At 42.6% G+C, this 12,278-nt stretch overlaps 1 protein-coding gene across 1 annotated transcript in view; it reads right to left on the bottom strand.

Annotated features, from left to right (window-relative positions):
- Nucleotides 1-12,083, bottom strand: part of nfascb (neurofascin homolog (chicken) b) — a 40,862-nt gene extending 28,779 nt beyond the window's left edge. The window contains exons 1-8 of the mRNA XM_048241061.1: nt 11,622-12,083; nt 6,600-6,670; nt 5,973-6,114; nt 5,752-5,857; nt 4,324-4,514; nt 3,941-4,063; nt 1,274-1,444; nt 111-222 (exon numbers count right to left, since the gene is read on the bottom strand). Of these exons, the coding sequence (XP_048097018.1) occupies nt 111-222; nt 1,274-1,444; nt 3,941-4,063; nt 4,324-4,514; nt 5,752-5,857; nt 5,973-6,069 (800 nt within the window). The 5' untranslated portion in view covers nt 6,070-6,114; nt 6,600-6,670; nt 11,622-12,083. The remainder of the gene's footprint in view (nt 1-110; nt 223-1,273; nt 1,445-3,940; nt 4,064-4,323; nt 4,515-5,751; nt 5,858-5,972; nt 6,115-6,599; nt 6,671-11,621) is intronic.
- Nucleotides 12,084-12,278: the final 195 nt, after the last annotated feature.

Raw genomic sequence — 12,278 nt, 5'->3', positions numbered from 1 at the left:
GAATAGCTGTATTGTTTTTTTTTATTAATTTGTCCTGTTGTTTAGGGTTGGTTTTCTCCCACTTTTGGACAGGTGATGGAAATGTTATTTAATTTTAATTGGTGACTTACACTCCTGTCGCAAAGCACTCTAGTACCAGCTCGTCCCCCACTAGCGCGGTTCTAGACGTTGCCTTCTTCGGGGGATACATAAATGCAGGAGCTCTTTCAGCTGGCCTGCGCACTACAGAGAAATCAGGGTACAGGTGATTACAGCCCAAAAACAGCATCCCACTCTTGGACACTGTCTCCAATCAATTTATCAAGCGCCTCAGAGCAGAACTTACAAAGAACTAGCCTTAGTGAACAACAAGTTAGGGAATGTAAGGATAAGATCAGATGTGTCACATGAAAGTGAGATATTGTTAAAACAAGAGAAAGAAACAAAGTTGGTGAGGAAATCCTGTGATGTTGTTAAAAGAAGAGAAAGAAACAGAGGAAACAGTGTGATGTTGTTAAACAAAGAGAAAGACACAAGGTGGTGGTGAGGAAACAGTGTGAGGTTGTTAATGGTGGTGGTGAGGAAACAGTGTGAGGTTGTTCAGCACTCTGTCAGTATGGTTTAAGAGGAACCTTAGTGGGTCTTTTTAGGAGTTTATATTCTGAAACAAAACAACAAGTACATAAAACATCAAAACAATAACATAAATGAGTTAAACCAAACAGAAGGATGCCAACTTTGTTTAATAATTAGTTTGGTAATAACTAGTATTGCTAATGACATATTCAGATGGAAATATGTTAGTCCACTTTAGGATTACAAGGGTAGTGAGCAAAAGTAACCAAAATGAGATATACTCCAGTGTCAACACTGACCAAGTATAATACCTGCCAACTAAATCAGCGATTAAACTATTTGGTAGACACATTTCAGTCAAGAAGACTTAGAAAAAAGAAAAAGGTTTTAATGGTAAGCAAAGCTTTGAATTACACATGATTTATCAAATCACTTTAAATGTAGGGTATGAGTAGTCTACAAAAGACTCTCTCAATTTCCCTCTGTTTAATTACACTGTTACCATTTGCTAACACCTCAATACTATAGCGTCCATTCTGTACCCCAAATACCTCCTGTCCAGCAAGAGTGATTAAGGGTCTGTACTCCAAACACTTCCTCTCCAGCGAGAGTGATGTAGGCCTACGTTCTCTCAGGCACATCCAGAGCTCACCTATAAAAACCTGGAGAATAACAACCAGAGCTCACCTATTAGAACCTGGAGAACGACGGAGCGTACCTGTTAGAACCTGGAGAATGACAGCGCTCTTCTGGTGGATGGTGTATGTGTGGGGGAACCGTGCCGTGCAGCAGTAATCTGTGGACGCGTCCTCAGGTAAAATATATGCAAAGTAGAGGTCCCCATTCTCAGCCTTGGAAACCCTGCGGCTCTGACGGATCGGCACCATTGCTGGGATGGGAGACACAAAAGAAGTGCCACAGCAACAAATAAAGATGTGTTGGGTCTGTGCCACAGCAACAAATAAAGATGTGTTGGGTCTGTGCCACAGCAACAAATAAAAGATGTGTTGGGTCTATGCCACAGCAACAAATAAAGATGTGTTGGGTCTGTGCCACAGCAAATAAAGATGTGTTGGGTCAAATAAAAGATGTGTTGGGTCTGTGCCACAGCAACAAATAAAGATGTGTTGGGTCTGTGCCACAGCAACAAATAAAGATGTGTTGGGTCTGTGCCACAGCAACAAATAAAGATGTGTTAGGTCTGTGCCACAGCAACAAATAAAGATGTGTTGGGTCTATGCCACAGCAACAAATAAAGATGTGTTGGGTCTATGCCACAGCAACAAATAAAAGATGTGTTGGGTCTATGCCACAGCAACAAATAAAAGATGTGTTGGGTCACCATGCCACAGCAACAAATAAAGATGTGTTAGGTCTGTGCCACACGCAACAAATAAAGATGTGTTGGGTCTGTGCCACAGCAACAAATAAAGATGTGTTGGGTCTGTGCCACAGCAACAAATAAAGATGTGTTGGGTCTATGCCACAGCAACAAATAAAGATGTGTTGGGTACGTGCCACAGCAACAAATAAAGATGTGTTGGGTCTATGCCACAGCAACAAATAAAGATGTGTTGGGTCTGTGCCACAGCAACAAATAAAGATGTGTTGGGTCTGTGCCACAGCAACAAATAAAGATGTGTTGGGTCTGTGCCAAATAAAGCAAACAAATAAAGATGTGTTGGGTCTGTGCCACAGCAACAAATAAAGATGTGTTGGGTCTATGCCACAGCAACAAATAAAGATGTGTTGGGTCTATGCCACAGCAACAAATAAAGATGTGTTGGGTCTATGCCACAGCAACAAATAAAGATGTGTTGGGTCTGTGCCACAGCAACAAATAAAGATGTGTTGGGTCTGTGCCACAGCAACAAATAAAGATGTGTTATGCCACAGGTCAAATAAAGTGCCACAGCAACAAATAAAGATGTGTTGGGTCTGTGCCACAGCAACAAATAAAGATGTGTTGGCAACAAATAAAGTAATATGCCACAGCAACAAATAAAGATGTGTTGGGTCTATGCCACAGGTCTGTGCCACAAATAAAAAGATGTGTTGCCACAGCAACAAATAAAGATGTGTTGGGTCTATGCCACAGCAACAAATAAAGATGTGTTGGGTCTGTGCCACAGCAACAAATAAAGATGTGTTGGGTCTATGCCACAGCAACAAATAAAGATGTGTTGGGTCTATGCCACAGCAACAAATAAAGATGTGTTGGGTCTATGCCACAGCAACAAATAAAGATGTGTTGGGTCTATGCCACAGCAACAAATAAAGATGTGTTGGGTCTGTGCCACAGCAACAAATAAAGATGTGTTGGGTCTATGCCACAGCAACAAATAAAGATGTGTTGGGTCTATGCCACAGCAACAAATAAAGATGTGTTGGGTCTATGCCACAGCAACAAATAAAGTGCGTTGGGTCTACCACACAGCAACAAATAAAGATGTGTTGGGTACGTGCCACAGCAACAAATAAAGATGTGTTAGGTACGTGCCACAGCAACAAATAAAGATGTGTTGGGTCTATGCCACAGCAACAAATAAAGATGTGTTGGGTCTATGCCACAGCAACAAATAAAGATGTGTTGGGTACGTGCCACAGCAACAAATAAAGATGTGTTGGGTCTATGCCACAGCAACAAATAAAGATGTGTTGGGTCTGTGCCACAGCAACAAATAAAGATGTGTTGGGTCTGTGCCACAGCAACAAATAAAGATGTGTTGGGTCTGTGCCACAGCAACAAATAAAGATGTGTTGGGTCTATGCCACAGCAACAAATAAAGATGTGTTGGGTCTGTGCCACAGCAACAAATAAAGATGTGTTGGGTCTGTGCCACAGCAACAAATAAAGATGTGTTGGGTCTATGCCACAGCAACAAATAAAGATGTGTTGGGTCTGTGCCACAGCAACAAATAAAGATGTGTTGGGTCTATGCCACAGCAACAAATAAAGATGTGTTGGGTACGTGCCACAGCAACAAATAAAGATGTGTTGGGTCTATGCCACAGCAACAAATAAAGATGTGTTAGGTCTGTGCCACAGCAACAAATAAAGATGTGTTGGGTCTGTGCCACAGCAACAAATAAAGATGTGTTAGGTCTGTGCCACAGCAACAAATAAAGATGTGTTGGGTCTGTGCCACAGCAACAAATAATGCGGTGGCAGGGAGGGTTAGGTAGTGGGTGGTGGCAGGGAGGGCTAGGTGGTGGCAGGGAGGGCTAGGTGGTGGGTGGTGGCAGGGAGGGCTAGGTGGTGGGTGGTGGCAGGGAGGGCTAGGTGGTGGCAGGGAGGGCTAGGTGGTGGGTGGTGGCAGGGAGGGCTAGGTGACGTGGTGGTGTTCTGGTGTGACCACGTGGTGGCAGCAGGGAGGGCTCTTACAGCTGTTGACCCAGTACGTGGCCGGCTCCGGGGGGCCTGGAGGAGGGTTGCACGGCAGCACGAGCGACTCGCCCACAAACACCGTCATGGGCTCCAGGTGTTCCTTTGGCCACGAGCGAGCCTCTGCCATGGAAATAGAGATCAGCTGTGATTTACAGGGCAGGCAGAGGGAAGTGTGTAGTTATGATCTCGATTTTGTCCGTTATATGTTACATCACTCATATCATGGTTAGAATGTACGTCTGCACAGGTACATTAACACTGCCGCAAAAAAATAAATAAATGCAACAGGGGCATCAGAGAAATAGAAAATGCCTTCATGCCTAGAGTTTCTAAAGCTGGCCACATTGAAAAAGTTGATAGGCAAAAGCAGTGTTGCTTACTGGAGACCCTTAAGTTGATCTTGTTGGAGATTGCCGATCCAAACTCATTGGTGGCGGTGCACTGATATTCTCCCTCGTAGTCGTTGGGTCGGCCATAGAAGAAGATCTCCAATGTTCCTGACCACCTCCGCATGGACACTTGGGAGTCTCTAGCGACGTTCAGGTATTTCCCATTCCGCGTCCAGGTGAACCTGCCAGGGGGAGCAGTCAGAGACGTGATCTAGCAGGCACTCTTGTTTGGGGGAACCACATGCCAGAGACGTGATCTAGCGGGCACTCTTGTTTGGGGGCACCACATGCGTGCAGAGCAGCGGGCACCACATGAACTGGGCATCCCACAGTCCTGTTTGTCATGTTCACACTGGTGGTTCTTAAGGTGTTTTCTTTACCACATATTGAGATAAGCATGTTATTGTATGTTGGATATCATCTTCAAGCGTTTTGCCCAAATTCAAGCTTTTCTAGTGCAATGTATTGAGTGATAGTTTTTTAATTGACTATTTCATTGTAAACACAGGGTCAGCTGCAAAAAGCACTAGGATTGTGGCCCCTTATGGCCGAGGGAGGGGGCTGGCAGCTGATCTAGAATGGCAAGAATGGTTTTCCCTAAACGCAATACAACAAATCAAAGAATCCTACTACAAGAAACAAAGAATCCTTAAAGAAAGTGCTTAATTGTTACGGTTATGTGGGGGTCCTCAGCAAATCCCCAAAAAGGAACAAAAACAATTGAGAACATCGAAAGGCACAAGGCAACTTTTTGGGAACCGCCATCCACCCCAGAGTTAGTTAGGAGGATGCATACCCTACCCTTTAATAACCCAGCCTGACACCATTAGCCTAGCTACCCTTTAATAACCCAGCCTGACACCATTAGCATTGACTAGTGTAATTCATTGGAAGTAGGTTAGACCAGGTATAGGTTAGCTGTAGACTTGTTATTGGTTAGCTGCAGGCTTGTTATTGGTTAGCTATATAGGCTGGTTATTGGTTAGCTATATAGGCTGGTTATTGGTTAGCTATATAGGCTGGTTATTGGTTAGTCATGTTCCCCGGGTCCTATGTTCCCCGGTCCCTTACAAAGCGGGGAACATAGGACCCGGGGAACGGTACACTCCTGTTGTTATTGGTTGGCTGTAGGCTTGTTATTGGTTAACTGTAGGCTCGTTATTGGTTAGCTTTAGGCTTGTTATTGGTTGGCTGTAGGCTTGTTATTGGTTAGCTTTAGGCTTGTTATTGGTTAACTGTAGGCTCGTTATTGGTTAGCTATAGGCTTGTTATTGTTGGTATGACTTTTGCAGGGCACGTCTGCTGGCTTGTTAGTTAGCTTGCTAGTTTTAGACCAAAACTTCCTCAATTACAATGACAGTAAAATGAATGCATACATACATACAAGAGAGACGCAACCAGGGGAAAGGGAAGTCTTACACAGGCTGAGGGTTTCCTGTTGCTTCACACTCAATGACGATGGGATCTCTGGGCTCCACAATGTGATCCTTCACTGACTGCTTGATGATGGTAGGAGGCTGCTTGACTGGAAGAAGAGGTTATGTCATTCTTAGGTTGATAAGAAGACATTTGGAGAAAACTATAGTTGCCTGGATTGTCCATTCTCACTGTCTGTTCAAGCAATAGTTAACATAACTCACCATCCTGTGGTATTTCCATGGCAAAGAGGCATGGCCTGGTGAGCAGTAAGATGGCAAATCTGATGACTAAAGCCACATCCCAGTCCTGATTCCCCATCTCTGCTCAGATTGACTTCCAGCGATCCTGAACTGATCAACAGCTCTACCAGCAGAGTTAGTGGAGAAACACAGACATGAGGGAGCAGAGCAGAGACTCAGTCACTCTCTAAGCCATGGACAAGCCAACAAGTAGAAGTGCTTTGTGAATAGTTATTCACAGCTAGCATCGGCCCGGAGCTATAATGGGGCAGCCTCTCTCTTAGCTCCTTTGTTATGGCAATGCTGCACGGCGCCCACACACAATGAGGCCAGCAGCCGCAAGCTGGACGCTCACCTCTGCTCACGCCTGCACCATCCAGGGACAGACTCAGCCAGCTGGACTTGCTCCACTGAGCCCCAGAACTGAAGAGCTCTTGTCTGGGGCTTCTGCTAGCACTAATGCTCTTTTTTGTCACTGCTGCAGAGAATGCTTTAATATTTTGAGCAAAAAAACTCCATGTAGTGGATCATAAAATGACCTTTCTTTGCTGTTCTCAAGGATTTTAGAGCAGAATAATCTTTGATGAAATGTAGAATGACAAAGCCTACCTGTATTCACTGACGCATCCAGCATTGGGACATGGTCGACGTTAAGATCAAAAGACTACATCCAATCCCAACTTGAAACAAAGAATATAAACTGGTTATTGCTGAGATCAACAAAATCTCATTTTATGGACTAACATCTCCTATATAACAATATTGTAGAAGAAAGGCAGGATCAATAAGGTTTTAACAATGGAAACACTTTCAAATATCCTGAACCACAATTAGGTCACATTTCCACTACAGCTACCTGAGAATGCAGAAATGAAGCACAAATATTTGTGACTATTGACATTAAGTGAGTTTACAGTACCTTGGCTATTGACATTAAGTGAGTTTACAGTCCCTTGAAGGATGGCCCTGGTACATGATTGATCTTTAATTGGCCATCAAGGAAATCCAATAAACCAGTTTTAATATTCTTGTATGACAGTATCTTTGAAAAGATTTGTCGTCTCTAATGAGAAATTAAAAAATGAAGAAGTGGGGAGCAGATCTTCCAGAACAGGCTATCCAGTATCCAGGAGTGTAATTCACTAGTCTCCCTGAACACTATAGAACAGGCTATCCAGTATCCAGGAGTGTAATTCACTAGTCTCCCTGAACACTATAGAACAGGCTATCCAGTATCCAGGAGTGTAATTCACTAGTCTCCCTGAACACTATAGAACAGGCTATCCAGTATCCAGGAGTGTAATTCACTAGTCTCCCTGAACACTATAGAGCAGGCTATCCAAGAGTGTAATTCACTAGTCTCCCTCAACACTAGAAACTTCCTGTCTGTGCTTGTCGACTGCCAGCCTTCCACTCAACCAGTGAATTGTGAATAACATGCCCCCCCCAACACAACACTACCCCCACACACACACACACACACACTACCATGTACCACCACACCTCAGCCTCTTCTGCTAGTCATTTTATGCTTCCCTCCATTTCACTCACTTTATGAATATAAGCGACTACACCTTAATGTGGATCTATTCTTCTGCCAAAACTCATCAAAAGATCAAAAGAGTGAAAACTTGTTTCTTTCTTCAGTATTTGAATGTTGTCCACTGTGTTCATTCAGTAAAACTGCCGCAGGCAAACGGGCCCACACATACTTGGCAACATATTCTGCATTCTTTTTGGTTGTGACATCAATGTGTGGGCTGCATTGGGTAGATTTGAAAACATAGCCCTCCAGGGATGAAAGAGAGAAGTGTTTCTGTGGATGATCACAGAGGCCATTAAACCCCATGACTAGACATTAAATCAACTGTGTGTGTGCATGCACATGAGCTACAGCTACAGAATTCAGTCTGATAAAGATCTGGGTTAATCTCTCACAGGCTTGCATTGAGATGATGTCAAAAGCACAAATTCAGAAATGAAACACATTCGATGATATGTTTATTTTTCTCTATTCTGGAAGACACAAACACACACACACACATTCACTCACTCACTCACTAACACACACACAAGTGTCAAAAAAGTAATGCGCTCTGTCAGGAGGTCTATAAGGACACTACACTGGCAGGAGGTCTATAGTGACACCACACTGGCTTTTTTTTTTCAGACGGACGCGTTCTCAGGCCTTGAGAGGGCTCAGGAGAGGATGTTGTCGTGGGAGACAATGGCCATCACAGCGTTAGCCGTACACTACTGACCTGAGGGGGCAATAAGGAATGCACAGCTCATGGGCTCGCTGCGCTGCAATGGAGGACTATCTTTTCTTTCCTTTTTTTCATTATAATAATGATCATAAGGAGACAATACAAAAATACATCACTCATGAAAAATAAGAAAATAATCAACAAATAATAATCAACAAAAACAGTAATAACCTCCTCCCTCTGCTTTTAGGAAGTGTGCCTATTTAATAAAGCATTCACTTATTTATCATATTTATTTATTTGTCCGTCCACCAATCTTATTTTTCAATCTATCCATCTTTCTGCTTCTTTAAGTTTAGCCCATCTTTCAGCATACATAACTTTTTTTGATTCATATGCCATTTGACATTCAGTTTTACAATACAGTTTAATATACTTTTTAAATCTATTAATATTAATAATATTTTTAGATGTTGATCTAAAAATAAATATTTTTCCAAGTAGAATAATTATAGTTTGTATATCTTTTTTTGTCTCTGACAGGTTACCAAGTAACACTGTAAACATATGTATGTTGCTATGTGTATGTATCTATATGTTCTTTTGAAGGTTGGACAGCTCCGTGCTCTCTCAGGCAGTATTTTCCTATTACACTGGAACCTCTGATAGAACGGCTGATTCACCACTGTATTCAGCCTGGCATCACGTCAGCACGCTCATGACAAAGATCTTGAGTCTGTTGGAGCGCTAGACGAGAAGACATATGCACAGACCTGGCATCACGTCAGCACGCTCATGACAAAGATCTTGAGTCTGTTGGAGCGCTAGACGAGAAGACATATGCACAGACCTGGCATCACGTCAGCACGCTCATGACAAAGATCTTGAGTCTGTTGGAGCGCTAGACGAGAAGACATATGCACAGACCTGGCATCACGTCAGCACGCTCATGACAAAGATCTTGAGTCTGTTGGAGCGCTAGACGAGAAGACATATGCACAGACCTGGCATCACGTCAGCACGCTCATGACAAAGATCTTGAGTCTGTTGGAGCGCTAGACGAGCATGCCCTGCGCTTACTGTCCATGACATCAGCCCAAAGGGTAAAATGGTACCATGGTTCAGATTGCACCACACACGGCAAGAGTGAAGAATGCAAACAGTCCCCCTCTCTGGACACACACACACACACACACACACACACACGCACACACACACACACACAGCCTCTCAGCTCCCCCAAAGAGGACAACAATGGCGTCTCTATTTCGCTAAGTGTCCCTTGGCACATGTGTCCAGTGATGATGGGGATGTGTGTCCAGTGATGGGGTCAAGAGCGGATGGGGATGTGTGTCCAGTGATGGGGTCAAGAGCAGATGGGGATGTGAGGCTGTCTTGGCACATGTGTCCAGTGATGGGGTCAAGAGCGGATGGGATCTAAACCTAGCAATTTTGTATCTAATTTCAATTTATTTAAGTTAATCAGAGTGTCTGTGAACTTTCAGAAGTATTTCATGACTTTCTTTTTCACTATGGTATGAAAAAAGTCGCACAGAGGCTAAATCCTTCATTTTTCAACATCAGAAAGACAAGAGAATATGGAAATGTGACAGACATGCTTGGACAAAGACCCATGGTTATCTCGCCCCAACGTACAGCATGGAGGATGGTAAGATAGGGAAAAAATTCCATAAGAACCACTGTTAGAGAGTTACAGACAAAGGTATTATCTTGGGTCACCAAGTCCCCCCCCAAAAACTCTTCAAAAGTGACCTCACTGCTAATAGATTATTTAGAGGGCATGCCAGGTAAAGGCCTGTCCAGTCATTTAATTATCAATGTAAACGGTAGGAGTTACTGAATAGTACAGTGACTTTGTCTGGAAGTGTGGTCTATTGTCAGATGAAATGGAAATTTGGATATAGAAACACTTTAGGTGTGTTTGGCATATATAGAAAATGGCTATACTGAAAAGAACCCCATGCCTACCCCATGCCTATTATGCCATTATAATGAGAATTATTGTGGGGCTGTTTTTATTCCCAAAGGCCTTGGGAACCTAATTAAGGTGCACGGTATCATGAACACCAAGAAAAACCTGAACATTTTCAAAGGAAATCTGTCAATCTCTGCCAAGACACTAAAAGTTGGTCATGATTGGATCATTCATTAGGTCAATGAACCAAAAACAAATGTCCAGATCAAAACAAAAATGGTTTACTGAACACAACATCAAGCTTCAGCCATTGCCTTCTCAGTCCCCTGATCTAGATAGATAGATGGATAGATAGATAGATAGATAGATGGATAGATGGATAGATAAATAGATAGATAGATAGATAGATAGATAGATAGATAGATACTTTATTGATCTCCAAGGGGAAATTCAAGATCTACTGTAAACTCCATAGAAAAACAGTGGGGTGAGTCAAAGAGGAGAAGTGTGGACCTAGGAATCTGGACGACCTGGGGAGATTTTGCAAAGACGAACGGTCTTAAATCCCTTGCTTTGTACTCTCCAACTTTATGGGGTGTCATAGGTGAATATTACAAGCTCTTTTATTGGCAAAGAAAGGTTTAAGAAGGTATTACAAGCAGGGGTGCCAATAATTGTGAGCGACGTGTTTTTGTTGAAAAATATTTATTTTTTTATGAGATTTTCCTTTTACTCAAAATAAATTTGCTTCCCTTAAAGGTTGGATTTCCCCTATTTCTTCATTGTGAGATTACAATAAATCACCAACAGATTATTTTTTATACCGGTTTTTAGTCCACTTTAGCAGAGGTGCCAATCATTCTGGAGAGTACTGTCTCTATTCTGTTCTTTATTGAAATGTATTGCTCATAACCTTTTCCACTTTTATATTGGGCCTGTTTTATATAATTACATTTGTATTAATTAATACATGATGCAGGACTCTTCTGGTCCATTCCCCTAAAAGGAAACCTTACTCGTAACATACTTTCACCTTACTCGTAACCTACTTTTACTTTTACAGACGCAAAGCTCTCTCTACATGGAAGTGCTGAGTCAGGACGTTTGACCATCTTCTCCTGCCAGAACCCAATATGACATCACTGCTAAACATGAGACAGAGCTCACATGGACTAAACAATGGCCACTACCCTGCACAGCACAGCCTCAAATCAACAAATAAAGACCCTACTAACAAAAACAGCACAACTGATAGACAATGTTGTTTATAAATCATAACCAGTGTCCAGTCTTTCAGAGACAAAGAGAAAAATAAATATCCTCATCAAGTTTACTTATTTACTATTTTCAATGTAGGTTTCATTCCCACATCCATCCATCCATACATACATACTGCTGATTGCAATTACATAATAAAAACACTATGCTATGCTATAACACAAGATCATAAGATGCTATGCTATGAGAAAAGATCATAAGATGCTTTACCTGAAGTTATAGTCTTATGATTTCCATTCATAAGAAGATGGAAGGTTCTGTGATGGTCTCCTCACCAATGTTAGTTATATTAAACTGCTGTTTAGTTCATCATTTTCTTGACATAATCCATGATTTAATCATCCATGAAGTCAATAGGAATCCCCCAATCACACCAGCTTGTTGGTCATCATTGCCTGATTCCTATGCTGTTTATTTGAGAGCACTAATGGGCTAAGCTCTGAGGAAGACCTGTATGTTGTTCATCTGAGTTCCTCATCTGAATGGCCAATGGTCACATGACTGAGGAGAGCCTTGATAATATGGTCTTTGTTCAACACACAATTTACAAATGATGTCATCACCTAAGCTGCATTGAGCACTTCCCTTATCCGTTCACCCTCAAATACATAACACGTTCTAACAAACACTTAAAAGTGTCCTGTTGAAAACATGGCTGAAAGACTGAAGTATTAGATTCTACCTTCCTCCATCTTGTGAGAGTCCTACTGTAGTAGTTTAGACAGGAGGACTAGAGAGCGGCCACGCTGCTGCCTCTGCGGCTGGCACGATCACGCTCAGTGTTCCAAAGGCCCTCTCTGTCCCACACAAGTCATCCTTTCTTAGCACGGCCACTCTGAATGGACGCAGAGGTGGGGGGCCCGAGGG

The sequence above is a fragment of the Alosa alosa genome, chromosome 4 (assembly GCF_017589495.1).
Source record: "Alosa alosa isolate M-15738 ecotype Scorff River chromosome 4, AALO_Geno_1.1, whole genome shotgun sequence".
Classification (NCBI taxonomy): domain Eukaryota; kingdom Metazoa; phylum Chordata; class Actinopteri; order Clupeiformes; family Clupeidae; genus Alosa; species Alosa alosa.
Note: the sequence above shows the minus strand (reverse complement) of the source record. Positions and strands in the feature narration are given on the sequence as shown.